Source organism: Trachurus japonicus, chromosome 20 (assembly GCF_045865225.1).
Source record: "Trachurus japonicus isolate A0001 chromosome 20, Traja_1.0".
Classification (NCBI taxonomy): Eukaryota; Metazoa; Chordata; class Actinopteri; order Carangiformes; family Carangidae; genus Trachurus; species Trachurus japonicus.
Window position 1 is genome coordinate 15,611,293 of NC_140926.1, and position 18,051 is coordinate 15,629,343.

The following is an 18,051-nucleotide window of genomic DNA, read 5'->3' on the forward strand; positions in this document are numbered from 1 at the left end:
CATCTGCACAAATCATGACGTTCAGATATTTCTTACTTGCAGGCTATTCTAGCGGCTTATGAGTTGAAAATCTGATCCCTGCAACAGCTGTAAAACTCCATGAAGTTTCCATTCAGCGCTGAAATAATACATTTTATCTTGAAATAGCAGCTTCAGCAACACTTCTTGTGTCCAATCTCAGCTCCCATCTCTCTGCCTTGAGGCTGTGGCTGAAGACTGAGAGATGACACTTGTGTCCCAAGGAGATAAGAAACTGCTCTCCCCTCAGGGATCCTTAGACCTTATATAAGATATACTCAGCAGGCCCTCATCTTATAGAAAACACACACCCTGACACACCCAGCGAGAGGACACTTACATACACCTAAATACCAATGCAAACAAATGCAATACAGGGAGTTTCCAGATTATAACAGGACTAAATTGGCTTATTTACAATAATGAATGTTGGAATCATTACAGGAAGCTTGGTTCATGTTGCTAAGTATATAGTTTTATTGACAAGGTGCTGTGTTGTGGGTCCAGCGATGCAGTGAGCTGAAGGTGTTACATAATACAACAGGTCCAGGCTCACACCAAGACTGGCAGATCATTGACTAGTCCTGCATGCTATTATTTGGACACACCTATGAGTGCACACAAATAGAGGCTCTCTATCTCCCTCTCTCACTCGCTCACTGTCTCTCTTACCAAATAAATACACGCAAGTATTTGCTGACGGGGCTGCAGAGCCACGATCTGTCCAGACTTGCTTTTTAATATCACTTCATCAACAGCAGCAAGACACTTTTTACAGCTCTGAACGCTTACAGCATCGTACAATCATGTCATTAATGTTTGATTACCTACACACACGCACAAGATCCTTCCATAGGGAAACGCAAAGAGCACACCCATCCATACACACAATGCACAGAGCCATGCTCACATGTTGGATACTAGTCCATTTATTTGACATTCCCTTACATGAACCTGGTCTGTCTCTGGAGAGCGTCTCCCGGTGGTGAAATAAAAGACCATCCAGGTCTAATTTGAGCCTCTCTGGGTGTGTATCTGAGAATGTGTGTGTGTGGCTCTGTGCCTGTGGCCACGGAAACAAAAAGGTCTTTCTTCTCTCCAGAGGAATCAGAGTCCTCCATCCTCTACACATGATGTCACATACATATACTCACATAATCTAATGCGATTAAAAGGAGTGTAATTCTAGTAGTGCCAACATTGAACTGAATTTTTGCACCTTTTTTTCCCTCCTCTCTTTGACAATGACCAGGAAATATTCACTGGCTTTAAATCACACTATTTTGTCAAGTGTCAAGTTTCTTTTTCATCCCATGAAACCAGGCCTGATAATGGCTTTGCTATTCATGCCTAATTAACAAGTCACAGAGGACCACATATGCTCTTCCTCTGAGCCTAAGATTGATTATAGCTACTCTCCCAGAGGAGAGTTTCTCTGTGTTGTGTGTGTGTGTAGAAAAACACTTTTTATTAAGCTTGACAAAACTGTATGATCCACTCGGTGCTACTGTCATGTAAACCTAGTCATCTACAGTTGAATCGAGGGATGGGTGATCTAGTAAAAAGATAATAGGACAGTTGTTGTAATCTGTATTTTGTTTCTGTTCTGATTTTATTGTGAAAGTCTTCAATGGAAGATGTGATTTGTATCTTTCTCCCACGTGAACACTGTTCTTGTTCTGCTTCACTGGAGAACATGTGCACATGGTCCGCCACGGGAAGCTAACCGAGGCTGCAGAGCAGAACTGATAGCCATGGCTAGCTGCAGTTAGCAGGCTAGCTCCTACTTGTTTACACCTGTCTGTGGTCTGGTTAGCAGCGATTTCAATTTTCCCAATTAAATATCTCAATACTGCAGCTTTTTATGACACAATCTGTACGATTTATCTGAAAAGTAAAATGATACGCCTAAGTAACATCGTCGACCCCTCGCTGAACCTGACACTTAATGATGTCTTATTTTGTGCCCTTGTGTTTCAAGATCAAATTTTATTCCTGTCCATTGTGTTTTTCCTCTCATTGACTGGTAGTAACATGAATTTCTGACCTGTGTGGCCTGTGTTTGACCTCTGACAAACACAATGAGAAACACTGCTCTCTCTCACACACATCCCGACCTTCTGCCATAAGTGATAAGTCGTGAAACTCCAACTCTCACTGTCAATAAACAACGGCACTCGTCGATGGCGAAGGTGCTAAATCATCACGTTCTCACTGCACCGAGCTTCAGGCTCACGGCTCACTGACTTGTTTTTGTTAGATACCGCGTTAACACCAAGTGGAAAGCGTTAAAATTGAAAAACTAAACACCAGAGAGCGAGTTGCATGGATGTCACGTGGATACTTGTATATGTAAAAACATGAGCCGTAGTTGGGGTAGATTAAGCTGTCAAACTGAAGAGGAGGTGCTATGAAAAACGGCAGCACACGCTCCGCTGCTGTCAAATGGTCTAATTTATTGCCGATTCCATTAGTAGCTGATGCCTTAAATATATACTTTCCCACTGTACGCTCACTCACATTTCCAGGTGTTCGCTATCATCTGTGTCGTCTTGTTTATGAAAAGAACAACCCGGGCTCTGCTGCTTGAAGATGTATTTCAAACATTTACAAAAGACATGGTGCTCACTTTTGTGCCATGCTCCCACGGTACCACACCCACACTCCAACCCTGTATCTCAACTTTAAATGACCAACTGGAAATAGAGCACGGAAGATCAAAATGAAGTTGGAGCCAGATGCTTGGAGCTGGCCCTGTCAGTGGTGAAATCATCCCGGTGTGCCTCTGTCTCTGATTTGCCTTTTGAAGTTAGGGTTCATACCTTTATCCCAAGGTGGAGTCCAGATGTCTGGATGCATGCAAAGTTTCTCAAAGCACAGGTACACACAAAGAAAACAAGAGGAAACACCCCTTTTGCTTGCTCTCCATTTGGTTCTGGAGATCATAAACTTTAAATCTCTTGCTAGTATATCAGAATAAATGCTAACAGCGGTGCCAGTAATGGTAATCCATCAAAATGAAAGATTTTAGAACTTGCGTCTGGCTGCCATGAGTCCAGCCTGAAGAGATCACCAACACAGACACATGGTGAAGATGCCAACATGTTGAATCCATTATACAAGCTATCAAACATGTAATTAAGTCTCTCAAACTAATTTAACAATGAGAAAAACATAATGTAGACAAACATAGATCACAAGTGCCAACAAGCCTTTTGATGACAATATGCCTGTAGGCTATAATAGTACATCCTTCAACCAGACAAACTGAACTAACTGTCAACATGTTATTAGTTGACAGTCAATATAAATACACACTCTTGGCTGGAATATTAATGAATGAAAACATCACATGCACTTTTTTCACCACACTTATGAAGAGCACCACCTACAACAACAACTAAATACTATTGCCACAACAGTGTCTGTCATGATTTCATGCCAAAACAAATCACATATTGTATGTAGAGTACAGCCTTAGCCTCTAATCTTTGAGCTGTTGTAACTAGAAAAGACAAAGCTGCCAAGGCATGACAAGACAACAATTGCAAATAGGGAATTAATTATCACAGTGCACCTTATATGATAGTTGACGACATAATTCTCCATTTAATTTCCCCCTGTTGGAAGCTTTGTTTACCTGTCCTCTTCTGTATTGGTTAATCGGTTGTTTCAGGAGACGGCAAACTGAAGTCAAGGAATGACGAAGCTCCTCAGGGTGCGACTGTTGTATTGACAAATGGTCTTAATTGTACCCAGAGGAATGTAAGGGCATGAGGTTAAAAAGGTCCCAGACATTTCACCTCCGTTCTCTGCAAATCTGTCAAGCAGATCTGAACTTTTTAAGATCCTCATAACGACTACCTGCCTGTTAAACCAGAGGAGCAATAATAAAATGAGGTGCGTGCGACTCCTGTTGTTTACTTAAGACGCCTGCTTTGCTGCAAAACAGTGCACTGAAAAAAGAGCTCAGACCTGATTAGCTGGTCTGATTAACACACTGGCACTGTGTTTGAGACAGTGTGTAAAATTCTGTCTGGCTCAACTCATTATCAGCGGTGATCAGAGGCGGGTCCGTCAGGGCCTTCTGTTAGAGAGGCTTAACCCCACCCCCACCCACCCCATGACACTCTGGATTAGATGCAGCCCTGGCGCCACTCCATAGACCACTTGTCCTCTCAGTTGGGGTGCTGCACCCCTAAAAAAAAACCAAAAAAAAAATAAACCGCCACATAACCCCTGTTAACCAACAGGTCAGGGCATGCCCGCCATTAACATTGTGGTTTTTGTTTGTGCTCCCGAACGCACTCTCAAAGTGTCGCTTCATGCAGAGGTGGCAGATGTGATTAAAAACACGCCCAGCTAGTGGCTACTGGTCCTGATGGTCAGCGGAGGGGGGTGGATGATTAAAAACAGATGTTTTGCTGCAGACCTGCTGCACACAGTACCTGATTGTGTGATTTCAGGCACAAGGTGCAATAGCAGGTACAACAAAGAGGGGCTCTGTGCAAATACGCTCTTGGGTTATGAATGTTTTAGTATGCAATATCTACATGCATGCCTGGTGGTTCATCTCTGCTCTTGTGATACCATAATCGCTGCAGGGATACTGTGCCAGCAGCGGAGGACAATGAATGATCCTTTTCTCTGTGCAGTTTAGGTAATAACAGGAACAGCACTCCCCCAGAACTCCCTCCCGATTCTTCTTTTCTCTGATCGCGGTCAGATTTCTTGCAGGGAGTTGATGCATGCTTGGAGCCAGTGTTATCTAGCTGACCTTGGTTCTGAGGAGCAAGAGTGTAGCAGAGCCAGGAGCCCACAGAGAGAAGGATGTGGGGGACAGGCCAAATGTTGAAATACCTCAAAAAGACTCAGAGGGAGAGTTTACAGTACATTTACTGTCCATAATGACAAATGTGAGCTATTTATGCTGCTTTGTTCAGCATGAATTGGCGGGAGGGTGCAAATAGCCCACTCCCTGGCATTTTATTGACGCTGATGTTGTTACTAAATGCAGAATTTTTCCACGCTTAATTTACATCACTGATCTTCTTCTGACATGCTGGCACAGCACAAGTCCTGAAAAGGGCTTTCTACTTGTGTGATCCTCTTCCAGGGCCAATTTGTGTTCCCATTAAAGGTTTTTCTCTTGCCCTCCTCTCAGGGGATATACTTACTAAGGCAGTCATATCTTTTTTCTTTTTTTTTTAATAAAGCAGCTAATTAAATCTATTTCAGAAAAACATTAGAATATAAAAATGTTTATATGCACATTTCCCCTGTAGCTTTTTAAACTTCGTAATAAGCTCCGACTTGGCAAGAAAAAAAAACATGGCGGCATCGTCGGGCTTTGTTGAATGAGGCAGAAAAGGTCATCACCACACATCTAGTAACATTTGGAGTTTTTTGATAACATCAGCTATAAACAGTCTTTTGCCTTTGCTTGCTATTAAATGTTGCTCCTGCACAACACAACACACTTGGATCTGTTTAACTCTGTGTCTGCAACCAAATTGGAAATGACTGGAAATGAGGAGTTACTGACTAACTGAGGTGGAAATTATGGCTAAACTCTTTTTATAATGTGATCATGGCACATTCTCACCTCTAAGTTATAAGGGTGGTAATTACAGGATAAAATACCACATCTCCATCTGCAAATATATAACGCAAATATGCACCAGGATCATTTTAGTGAGCTTTCATCAGATCTGATTGATACTGACATCTTCCTGGCAGCAGAAGCCAACAAACTGTCACCAGATTCTGATGTCTATATTGTTAAACTCTGATTGGTTCAGACAGAGATCTGACATAACCTTTTATACAACACACACTAAACCAAACACTGTGGGGGAATTACACTATGAGCACCCAAAATGGCACTTGCGACACAATTTAACCACCTTGACACACACACTATATTTCCATAATCTGCTCTCTCATCAGCCGATGGATTATCACAGCTTGGAGGTGACAGGTCTGTCTGTCTCCTGCGTCTGGTGCCCACAGCTGCAGACAGCTGTCCTAACATGGTCGCTCAAGCCTGTAGAGAAACCCCTGGCCCGACCCGAGTCACAGCTCATCACGCACAGACACACTGACACACAGGGGCGGAAAGGGAAGGGAATTCGGCGAGTGTGTACGTGTGTTTGTGATCGGTCAAGCGGTTCAGTTTGTGCTTGTCTAAGCCCCTGGGCAGAGAGAGAGAGGGGGAGAGAGAGAAAGAGAGAGAGAGAGATAGAGGGGTGAGAGGATGGGTGGTGGTCAGGCCAATGGGATGTTATCTCATCTCCCTTGGGTGGGATCCAGGTCTTTGCAGGCCTGATGAGGAGAGGAGGAAATTAAACCACTCGCTTTTGTTGTGGGTTTAGGGATCACAGGGAGTGAGGGAGGGAATCAAGGGGCACCTTATATAAGAAGAAGTCAGCGAGTCTGTGCCTTGTGTGTGTGTGTGTGTGTGTGTGTGTGTGTGAGTGTCTGTGTGGCCGTGCTTGAGAGGAGAGGGGGGTCATCCACTTTTCAGACTAAAGCGATATCATCTTCCCAACCTCCGCTTGACCTTGACAAATCTCCGCCTTTGTAACTCAAACCTCCAAAGACGTGTTTTGTCTCACCTCTAAAGCATGCACTGTTGCCACTGATGTTGTATTTCCTGTATGGTCGGCAGTTTTGCGTCCATGTGAGAACGGTGGCAAGTTTTTCCCTCTCACTCTCTCTCTCTCTCTACCTCTCTATCTCTCACTATCTGCTGCTGAATTCACAGTGAGACGAGCAAAGGTTTCTTCCTGTTTTCTTCAAGGCAGAATATTTAAACCTCCCCAAGACACCAAAAATGACAAACGCTTCAATAAACTTGTTATTTTTTGTTTTGTTTCTGTTTTAATTTTCCTACTGTTTATATTGGCGGGGCGTGATTGCATCCCTCTTGACACTCTGAATTAGATTATGCCAAATGCAGTCTTCAATCATCTTTTCAGCGCCGCATTAATTTGCCACAAAGTCGTGCTCAGCCCGGTCTGCTTTGTGACAGTGTCTTGTATCTTCTTCCTTGACATGATAAATTCACGAGCCATCACAGCTCAAATCTCATCCCACGCATCTGTATAACATATGAGGAGGTTTCATTCCAAAATCAATTTGACTGTCACATCTTATAAACTGACAATCGACATCGACGGATCACTGTATCTCTCTTGTCACATTCCAGTGTTTCAGCACTTGAGGGAAGAACTTCAAAGTGCTATTTGTAATGCCACAAACTTCATATTCTCTTTTTACAGTAGCTCCACCAATAAGAAAGCACTGCCAACAATGACAGTAACTTCCAAACTAAATCTGTGTGACCCTACACACAAACAAAAAGACAGTAACCCTCCTCCTGTAGCTTTTTGCAACACTTTAACAATATGTGTATAACCAGCAAGGAGATGGGTCTTGTTACTACACACAGAATGTGATCATCTTAGACACATTATAGTCAATCAGACCCCAGAAACAAGCCCACTTCTTAAGGCTACTGCAATGAATCCATAAAAATGTACACATTTGACCACATGCCAGAGGATGAAGGGTGCAAGTGCAACATAAAAATGACAAATCAATGCGAGGAGTGCCACTAAAGTTTCAGTTATAGCTATAGTAGTACAGTAAAAGTCATTCTAGCTCTATAATCAGTTAATTAGTCAGTTAACTCTGCTACTATGTCATTGTAAAACCTGCTATGACTACCTAACACTCAGTAATTATTACTGGCTCCGTCTCCTTTTTATCATCACCACCATCAAGATCCTGCAAGATACAACATGTTGTAATGATATAACACCGACCTCCTTTCAAAACAGATCAGTTGCTCTGCAATCATGGAGACATAATTGCCATCTCGTTAAGGTAAACGACAGGGAAACGTGCAGCAGGTGACTGTGGCGCACGGATGGTTCACAACTTGGCAACCTCGCAGCGTCCGACGCGCTTTCTGACGTCGTGGTCCGTTTTTCCCCCCTTTTCTTCTATCGGTGATCAAAACTCCGGACGGCAAGTTTTGCATTCGCCTCGTGGAAGTTTTGCAGCACCTTGCGGGCTGGTGTGTAGCACCGAGTCGGCTATTTCACGTTGCTCAAGAGCGCAGTAAGCCACGGCAATAAAAGTAGGTAGTCGCGCACTCCCCTTTCTGTTTTGAATGTGTGGGAGTGCGCTGACAGCACAACCGGACAATAAATTTCCCGACAGATCTTACCTCTTATTGCCTCTGACCGGGCTTGAAACTGCCGATGAGGGTTTTTTATTCCTGTCCTTAAAGAGAGCAACAACAAAAAAAAACTTTATCTGTGTTCCCTCACGCACACAGAGCCGTGCATCCACACACTCTTCAGCTCCATTGCTTCTTCTGCACAGCCGCGCTCCTGCACTCACTCAGCTCTCGAGTCAGTTCGCCTCAACAGGCACCTACACGAAAACTGAGCCCCTCCAGCGGTGACATCATGAGTCACTATGGCAACTCTGACTCCACCCCAGTCCGGAGCCGACCTTACCTGTCTGACTACCTAAATTCATAACAAAGTCTTTTCCATCTTTGCTCTGTGTGTGTGTGTTGCACCATAAGAGCAGATGAATATGGACTTTGCATGTGTATGAACTGCTGTTGTAGACCGTAATGCACGGGAGCGCATGTTGGCAAAAAGCACACATTCCAGCTGCAGCAACATAATATTATCACCCCTGATGACTGATATTACCTATGCAAATCCACAGCCTTCATGATCAGTGCAGTGAACTGAAAAAGCGCCTCATGGAAAGAGTTTGCTTTGCATGTGGGCAAGTCTGAAAAAACAGCACACAAAATCCCTCTTGCACAATGCTTCATACTATTGCCTGGAGCTCCCCTGTGGCTTGGTGCCAGTCTCACCATTACCTCAATTGTTTTGGCTACAAAGGCAGCTTGCCCCTCCTTTTTGTCTTCTCTGACCTGGAGCAAACAGGCACACAATGACCAGGTAAGTCAAATGTCCACCTCATGTTAATGACCTCTCTCTGTGCAGCCCTCCCCCCCACCATCAAGTCACCACGCTTCGAAAAGCTGAGGCACGAGGAAACTTTACAATCTTTAAAATCTCCCACAAACAACGCTGAGAAATGTATACTCTGTATGTCATGCTGTAGCCTTGAATTCACAAACGTGTCAGAAAGCTAGAAGCAAGACCAGTTGTGGTGATCAAAACAGGCTTTATAGCGTATGGACACTTAAAACTGTTTGTGGTTCACATGGTTTCTTCTGCTTCACAAAAACACCACCCCACTGTTTCACAGTAGTTGTGGGAGGGAAATGTGACAGGCAAATTTATAGAACAAACTTCACTTTTAACCTGCAGCGAAAAGAATAGAGGGAGTAGTTCTGCAGTTCCACTGCTGCCTCAGTCTTCAGACAACAATAAAAATACCTGTAACTCCATGTAGACAAGAGCACTAAGAAATTCACCTGATACTAGCAACACAGAGTGATTATTTACCCGGTATGTCTTAACATGGTTGTTGGGTGGTATATATGTAAAATATAGTAGCAGAACTAAAAAAAAAAAAATGATGATGATGATAAATTAAGGTTGGTTTAAACCAATATTAAAACTGCATGAATCAAGCTGAATACAAAATACAACAACCTTTTACCAGATTATACAGTTGTTAGGGTTAGCATCCATTTGGAGTTATTTCTGATCAACTATTAAATCCATTATTCACTCTACTCTTCTGTCTGTTTTGTCTCAACTACTTTGTCAGCCATTTGTTTATAAAACCAAAGCAAATCAATGTGTTGAAAGAAAGATGCTAAAACACTACATTGAACCAATGCAGATCGAGTCTATGTGGGTTTGTAACACACTGATAGATGTAGCTTTAACAGTGGTGTGCACAGGGGGGGCCAAACCCTAACCCTAACAATTGGGCCCCCCGTGGCCCAATTGTTGAAAAACATGTGCTAAAGTGCCCTCTTAGGAGCCAAAACGCATGTTAAAGTGCCTTCTTAGGAGCCAAAATGCGTACTAAAGTGTCCTCTTAGGAGCCAAAACACGTGTTAAAGTGTCCTCTTAAGAGCCAAAACGCGTGTTACTGTAAAGCGCCTTCTTAGGAACCAAAATGCGTGCTAAAGTGCCCTCTTCAGAGGGCGCTGTATGTGCCCTTTTTTTTCTTTTCACCCCTGCCCTTCAAAAAGTCTGTGCACACCACTGAGCTTTACATTTGTGTTTTAATTGAAATAAACAACATAATAATATATATATAACTAATATCATCTGAACAATGTGAGAGCTACCGGACAACAACATTCCATATAAGGGCCTCTTTAAACCCACTGACCTGCTCCCGCAGCCGCTCCTGGTGGCCCATGATCGCTGAGGCATGATGGGGGTACTTCTGCTTCAGATGCTCCAGGAAGGCCTCCCTCTTCTTGTCCATGTCTGGCGGCTGCATAGCCAGGATCTCTCGGGAGCTGCGGGCGCCCCCTAACGTGTGCCTCCGAGGGACAGTCCGACTGCCTTTGGGGTCCCCTCTTGAATGGGGCGTCCCATTTGGGGAGGCCTGTCTGCGGCTCACGTGCTCCGCGTCCTCCGGGGAGGTTACCTTCAGGTTGCTTTTGTTTTGTTCTGAGGGGACAGAGGTGACACAGAGGCAAGGGGTCAGAACACAGGCTGTGCTGATGTTTTGACATCAACAACAAGTGCGTGCACATATGTTCTGCTCCCATAGGTCATTAAAAGGGCATGTCAGAACAAATTCAAGCATATGGGACCTACAACTTCTTTAAAATGAACACTGACTCCACACTCACAAAAAGATAATAATATTTTCTACTCAAGCAACATTGAAATAAACATCTGATGTGCAGTTTGCCCAGTTCATTACATATACATGCTGTTTTACTTTTCAGCATAAATCCTCAATCTAATGTGACAGGCACAACAGTGCTGATGAAAACGCTGAATTGAAACAGCTGTTCAGGCGTCTTTCCTTTTTAAAAAGCTATTGATATCCATTAATGTCAGGACACGCAAATGAGGGATAGACAGACAGACGATATCCAGAGCATCTGTGTATACATCCATAGCTGCACGAAATTTTGAGATTGCATAGAAACAACCAATTGCAACTGATAGAAATTGGAAGGAGGTTCAAAGCTTTACAATAACAGTAGCACGTCTCACAAGGACACTGTGTTGTACCATCCTCACTCCTCAATCTGCAAATCTCCCCCTATTATCCCATGTGAGAACAACCGAAAAGTATTTAAGATAGATATTTGATTACAGAGCAGAATAGAGATAAAGTAAACACAGTCTCCGAGGGCATATGAGCATCTTTGCACTTTGTTATCTTTCCTTGAATCAATTAGGGCCTGGAGAATGCAATTACAATCCATCAATCTGAGAGATATCCTAAGAGAAGAGAAGAGAAGAGAAGAGAAGAGAAGAGAAGAGAAGAGAAGAGAAGAGAAGAGAAGAGAAGAGAAGAGAAGAGAAGAGAAGAGAAGAGAAGAGAAGAGAAGAGAAGGTGTGGACAGCAGCAAAGGAGCTGAGCTGCTCAAGTGTGAAAACAGAGGGGAAAGAGGCAATAAAGCATGCTGATCTGCTGCCTTGTTTTCAGGACAGCCAGGTAGAGCTCTAATGTGTACCTTTCAGAGGGTAATGGTGGAAACTAAAGGACCCCGTACGGAGTTCAGGTCCTCAACAGTAGAGGGAGGAAATGTCTAGTGATGTGCCACTATTTTGTGGGTGGTTTAATATGGCTTCTCTTCTTCCACTCTGAAAGCTTGAGTGCATGCTGTAAGCCACGGATGAAAAAGGAATTTCTTGTTAACCTTACAAAGACATGTTGGGACTCACAGAAGAGTTAACTTTGTAGGTTTTAACGAGGGCTAAGTTGCTGCACTGACGGGAACTCTATTCGTTCTCCTGTGTCATGAAATTTCCTCCGATTAAATTCCTCTTATGATTCACTTTTCATTGTCACCTCCAGATCCTTTGAGGGGAAACTGCAAAACTGCATTGATCCGTAAACAGCCATAATTCTTGAGAAACGTCATGATCAAGCCCCGTCACCAGCACCCTCAGCCCATACCCCCACCCAACACAAGTTGAGAGCTGCAGCACGTCTCATGTACTTCCAATCCTATTTTTAACCTCCAAACACAGTTTCCCCACTGCCAGCCAAATTACACTCAGCAGACAGAACAGACTCAAACCTCCCAAGGATCTGAATTCATTTGCGGGTGGCATGTCAGAAAGCTCATTACCTTCCCCAAGTGAACAATCTTTGTCTTCATCTGCAATTTCTTCTTCCATTGCACTCTGGGATCAAAACACACACACACACGCGCGCGCACAAACTGTGACGACGTAAGAGTCGGGCTGAGAGAACCAGCTAACTGCTTGCTTAGAGATTCCAGACGTAGCTCACGTGGAAAAGGGGGCTTGAGATAGACCCTGCCCCGCAGCCCCAGGATAGACTGGTGGGGATTTAGAAAGTCAACTGCATTCCAGGGCACAGAGTGAACAGCCCCTCACCCTTAGGCTAAAAGCTCCACTGCTGCCGTGGAGTGGTCGAAGACTGAATGTAAATGTGTGTCTTTGAGAGTATACAGAGCATTGTGAAAGAAGAGAGAGATGAGAAACACACTCTCTCCTCTTAAAATTGGACCTCAAGACTAACAGGTGTCAGTCAGACTGTTTGACGCACACACACCCACACAGGAACACACTAACACACACACATATGAATATATGCACAGTCTGTTCTTCATCAGGATGATGTCTGCAAGCTGTCTCTTGTTTAACTCTGTCCCTGCTGTGGGGCCCACCAGACTCTAGCGTGCATCCAAATGTGTCATAACCTACTTCTGCAGCCACATCTAAACTGCTCTCAGCGTACGACAGCCAGCTAATATGTGATCGAGTTATCTGATCAACACGACAGAATAAGACAAGCAGTCAGTCCTGCGGGCAATGTTGTTTCCAATTAGGAAACCTCACGGGAGACACCACAGTCTTTCTGTTTGCTCCTGTTCCGGAGGGTTTATGAAAAGCAACACTGTCCTGTTTTGCCTGACAGTCAGCAAACACGCTCGTCGGCTTCATATATTGTGCAAACATGTCAGTGTATGCGTGTCTGTGGCCAATACGTGCGTGCCTTCTTTTCAAAAGAGGGTGGCGGGGGGTGGAGGGAAGGGCTGCATATGTGCATGAGTTCATTTCTTTTCTTTTGCAGCTGCTGATGTAATGTGTCCCGATCTAAATGTGCAGGACGGCAGAAATTGACATACCTTAACAGGAAAATGCGAGGAGATCAATGGCCCAGTTTGTGGGCCATGTAATTGAAAGTGGTGGGGTGAGCGCATGAACAAACATAATGCAGCAGCTGACAGATAATGTCTAACATATGGAGACAAGTCAGCCTTCCACCCACTCCCTGTCTGCCTTCATGCGCTCACATGTTCGGGGCACTTAGCCACGACAGGCAGACAGTTAACAGGCCGAAACACGGAGGTCAACTCATGCACTCATACTGTGGAACTGAGTTAGCTTCATGCTACGCTGGTAGCAGTTAACTATAATGTTCAATCAACCCCAGGCGTTAGATTGTAAAGAAAAGTCCCTCTCTTGTTCACAAACTTTATAAAGCTGCTTCATCTACTCCAGCATAAGTTAGTAATTTCCTGTGTTTCCCAGAAAATCCCCAGAGAACAGGCTTGAACATGTTGCATTCAGTAATAGCTATAAGAGCAGATGGTGATGGCAACAGCTATAGAATAGCAAATGTGGCATTTCGTCCTCCTCTGATAAGACTTTCTCCGGCATGATTAGTTAAAGCCAGCAGAATAGAGTCCAGAAACAGGAGCAGAGAACATTTATCTGTGTTTTCTATGCTATAAACAAGACTAAAGATTTTCTGAAAAACCTATAACATGTCATACTGATGGATACACAACAAGAAAATGTCAGATTTTTGTGCCAATTCATTTACCCTTAAATATTTCATACCATTGCGGTGGAAATAACATTTGACACGCGGCAAAGATGTGATTTGTTATCAGGGTTGCTTTTTTTTTCTTCAGCATGAAATACTTCACAATATACAACCAACAGTTCAATCATTGCAAACTCTAATATGGTGTGAAATCTGAAACGCTGCTCGTTTCCACAGAAATGTCACGTCAATTCTTTTCCAGCCATAACAGTTAATGTCAGTGTTTCAGTGTCAAAAGTTTTCTGTCCTGACAATAACACATCATCCAGACCGACCGACCAACCAGCCCTTGTCCCTGCCAAGCCAAATTCATAATTAAAGCAGCGCCTCCAAAACCACCAATTACATCCTGTGGTCCCAACAACCTGCCTGGCTGCACTTTTACTGTCAGCGATCCAAGGCCAAAAAAATGACCTCCTTCTTTTACAGTCATAGGGATATCTATGAGTGAATTATGTCTCGCTCCGATAGCTCAAGAATGTCGCTCTCTCTTTCACAACTGCCGGTGTTGAGTAAATGATGGCCGTCTCGTTTGAAAGACAACGTGAAACACTTGCCCGTGAACACCCAGGTCTTACGAGGAGCAGGGCCTCCTGCCGTTCACAGTTACTCTCTGGCTGTCACTTATTTATGGAGGAATGTATCCCTGTTCGGACTCCCACTCTCCCCTACTATTACTGTCCCGTAACTATGCAGTTAGATACAAAGCCCTGTTGTGTGCAGTAAAAGCAGGGCTCACAGAGCGATGCCCTGAGGACATGAATACTGATACCCAGCACTGGTCCACTGTTATCTGACATTATTTTTATCATGTAACAATTATCACAGTGGGTATATCAGATCATCTGTTCACATGTAACCAAGTTGATGTACAGACTATATTTAAATATGATTAGAATAAATTTGACTTCTAATTTGCAGCAATAATAGCGACTTTAACAAAGTGTTTGGGTGAAATGATTGTGTTAGGATTGACTATTTTGGTCCATCTGTTGGTCCGCCACTTTGGTCTGGCTGGAGTATCTCACTGACTCTTATGGATTTGCACAATATCTTCTCCAGGAAGATCTGATCCCCAACATTTTTTCATAATATAGCACCACCAGCAGGTCAGAGTTTTCACTTCTTTGGTAAAATATCTCAACATCTACTCGGTCAATTGGCACAAAATGTTTCTAGACACTTTCCAAGACAGTGAATCCTGTGATCTCTTTGAATTTTCATCTAGCACCACCATGAAGCTGGCATTTCAGTTTCGAAAGGTCTTGATGGATGGACTGGTGAGTGTTGAAACAGTATGACTGTTGCTTACTGATATCGCAATGTCATTTTCTGAGAAAACCTATTTAAAGATTTTGGTTTACAGCGAGGTGAAATAATCGAGCCTTGTTTATTGTTAATAATCTCAGACATAAACTACAATGATGGCTTGTAAAGACAACTGTGGGCATGTTTTCTCACTCCCCTGCATCTCGCATTTAAAGAACCTTTGTTTCCCTGTCAGTTGTGCCTCCCACGTCAGACCGAGACCACCTGACTCCGTGCCCTTCACTAACTTTCTTCTGCCCACAGTCAGCACTGCACACTGACTGGGCCAAGCCTCAGTGGAGGGCTAATGCTTGCATGTCTGCGGAGGTGTGCAGCTTAAAGCCCGCAGAAACGTATTTCTGCACCGACTCCTCACTGATTGCTGATCTGACAGCAGATAAACCTCTTTCTGTGGAGGTAAGTGACACCACAGTTTTAAAAAAAAGGCCCAACAATGCAGCCTGGTCACATTTTTCACACCTTACAAGACGTATGCACACTAGGGCTGCCACGATTAGTCGACTAGTCACGACTACGTCGACTATTAAAATCGTCGACAACTAATTTAATAGTCGATGCGTCGTTTCTTTTCTTTTTTTTAAACGTTTTTCTCTCAAAACTGCTGGGGCACCTTCCACACACGCACCCGCCGCTGCAGCCGCCCACCACACATACACACGTGCACTCACATACTCAGGGTGAGTTTACAGGTGGTCTCTCTCTTTTCTCTCTCTACCTGTCTTGTCCCTCATCAAGCGGCACCGGTGTAACCCGCCGCCGCCGCTCTCTCTCTCTCTCTCTCTCTCTCTCTCTCTCTCTCTCTCTCTCTCTCTCTCTCTCTCTCTCTCGTCGTTTTAAATGAGAAGCGCTACTAGGAGCGGTACCGCCGCTCCATCGTTTTAAATCACGGACTGAAAAACAGCCGTTCGTCATTTAAAAATAAAACCGCGGACTTATATTGGAACGTTACCGCGTCTGGTCACAGCGTCCTGGTCACGTAATGAGCGCTCATCTTAACGAGGAAGTCTTCTCTCCCGGCGTAAAACTACGTCAATATTTTCCGGTAGCTTCTCATCACAGTCCACACCTTGCAGAGTTTGAGCTGCACCTCAGTTTCACTTGTTTTCATTTGACAGTTTCACACAGAACTTTCTGTTGAGTCTTTCTATGTTTCTCCTTCTGTGACAGTAAAAAGGACATTTACATTTTTTCAGACAAGACGATTGTCTTATAAACTATTAGATTTTTTTTAACAGAACGACTCCTATTATTTACACTGAGCACAAGTTATATTTGATTGATAGGCCTACCAAAACTTTATTATTGTGAACAATTCCTTAGTTTCAGGTGTCCACCTCATTTTATTTAAATGTTATGTTTAATGGCAGAGACAAATGAAGGAAAGACAAAAAACCTTTAAGTATTTATTTTGGTGTTGTTTAGGCCAGTGCCTTATCCTTATTTTACTCAGCTGTTTGCACTTTATGCTAGAGTTAAAGCTGCATATTTCATTAAAAGTTTAATGAACTATCATCTTAATTGTCTTTATTTTTAGTTAGCATATACCTTAAACACTTCAAGCTGAAAGCTAATGATGGTATATAAGGGCAGCTGCATGCTGGTGCGATAAGCTGTATGTTTTACATTCAATTTACGTATGATCCGATTAGTCGACTAATCGAAAAAAATAGTCGGTGACTAGTCGACTATCAAAATAATCGTTTGTGGCAGCCCTAATGCACACAAACACAGACATCCTTGCTTCTGCAATCATATGCAGGAAATATCTGACTTCCTATCCGGGTGTCTGTTTCTCTCTGCGACTGTCATAAAAAGTGCAATTTTCAAGTCACGTCAACACTTATAAGTTTTGCACACGATGTGATGTGAAAAACATGCTTTGTGTGAAAGTGAGAGAGAGATGTGTGGGGGTTTGGGGGCAATAGAAACCTCTCTTAAATGGAGGAATTTTACTTCTGGTTTACCCCAAGGCTGTCTGCCAAAGAAAATGGTCCACTTATGTGTCCACTAATCAGAGAGGCCTTTGTGAATAAGATGAACTTTACCCTCAGGTCCTTCCTCCAACAGGCTGTGGATGAGGGCAGCTTTGTTTTTATTTGAGGTTTATTATGTGAGTTTCAGGTCAGGATGTCAGACTGTTATGATCTAGTTTTTTTTTGTTTTTTTACATTATGCTGTCTCGGAAAAAGAACCAGATTTAATGAATTCAATATGAGATGATTCAGAGATTGTTAGAGTTTCAGTATGCACCGTTGTTGTTTTCTGCTTTTCTAACCCTACACTGCAATATCCCTCACCCTCCTTCTTCTGATCCAACCTCTCTCTTCTCCTCCGTCTATGTTTATGTGACCTACTAATTCAAGAGTGAAGTCCACGGTGACTGTGTGTGCTGTGAGAGCATTCACCCATAGCTGTGCTGTCCATCCGGCACATTGGCCCTGTCATAATGTACAACGCTACATGTTTCCTCTAATGTCTCCTCTCTGCTGCTGTCCTCACTGAATCACACAACTGTCCGTTACTACAGCGATAAAACAAACACAGCATATGAATTATACATATGAATCTGACACATAATGTCTTGTTAGTGGCTTTGCTCCTGAGGTTTCCTTCTTCTACTTGTATTTTCTTTTCTTCTGCACACGCCGACTGCAGTGTATCTTTCAATTAAGCTACACGTGTGTATCCAGA

At 43.4% G+C, this 18,051-nt stretch overlaps 1 protein-coding gene across 27 annotated transcripts in view; it reads right to left on the minus strand.

Annotated features, from left to right (window-relative positions):
* The window catches only part of kiaa1217 (KIAA1217 ortholog), a 113,863-nt gene that overhangs the window by 33,749 nt on the left and 62,063 nt on the right, over positions 1 to 18,051 (minus strand). For 24 of the 27 annotated variants that reach the window (XM_085762981.1, XM_085762995.1, XM_085762984.1 and 21 more), the window contains exon 2: positions 10,369 to 10,655. In XM_085762981.1, coding sequence (XP_085619107.1) covers positions 10,369 to 10,655 — 287 coding nt within the window. Of the gene's footprint in view, positions 1 to 8,254; positions 8,808 to 10,368; positions 10,656 to 12,301; positions 12,512 to 18,051 lie in introns of those variants that run through there. The other 3 variants (XM_085762980.1, XM_085762999.1, XM_085763000.1) reach the window with 3 other exon arrangements.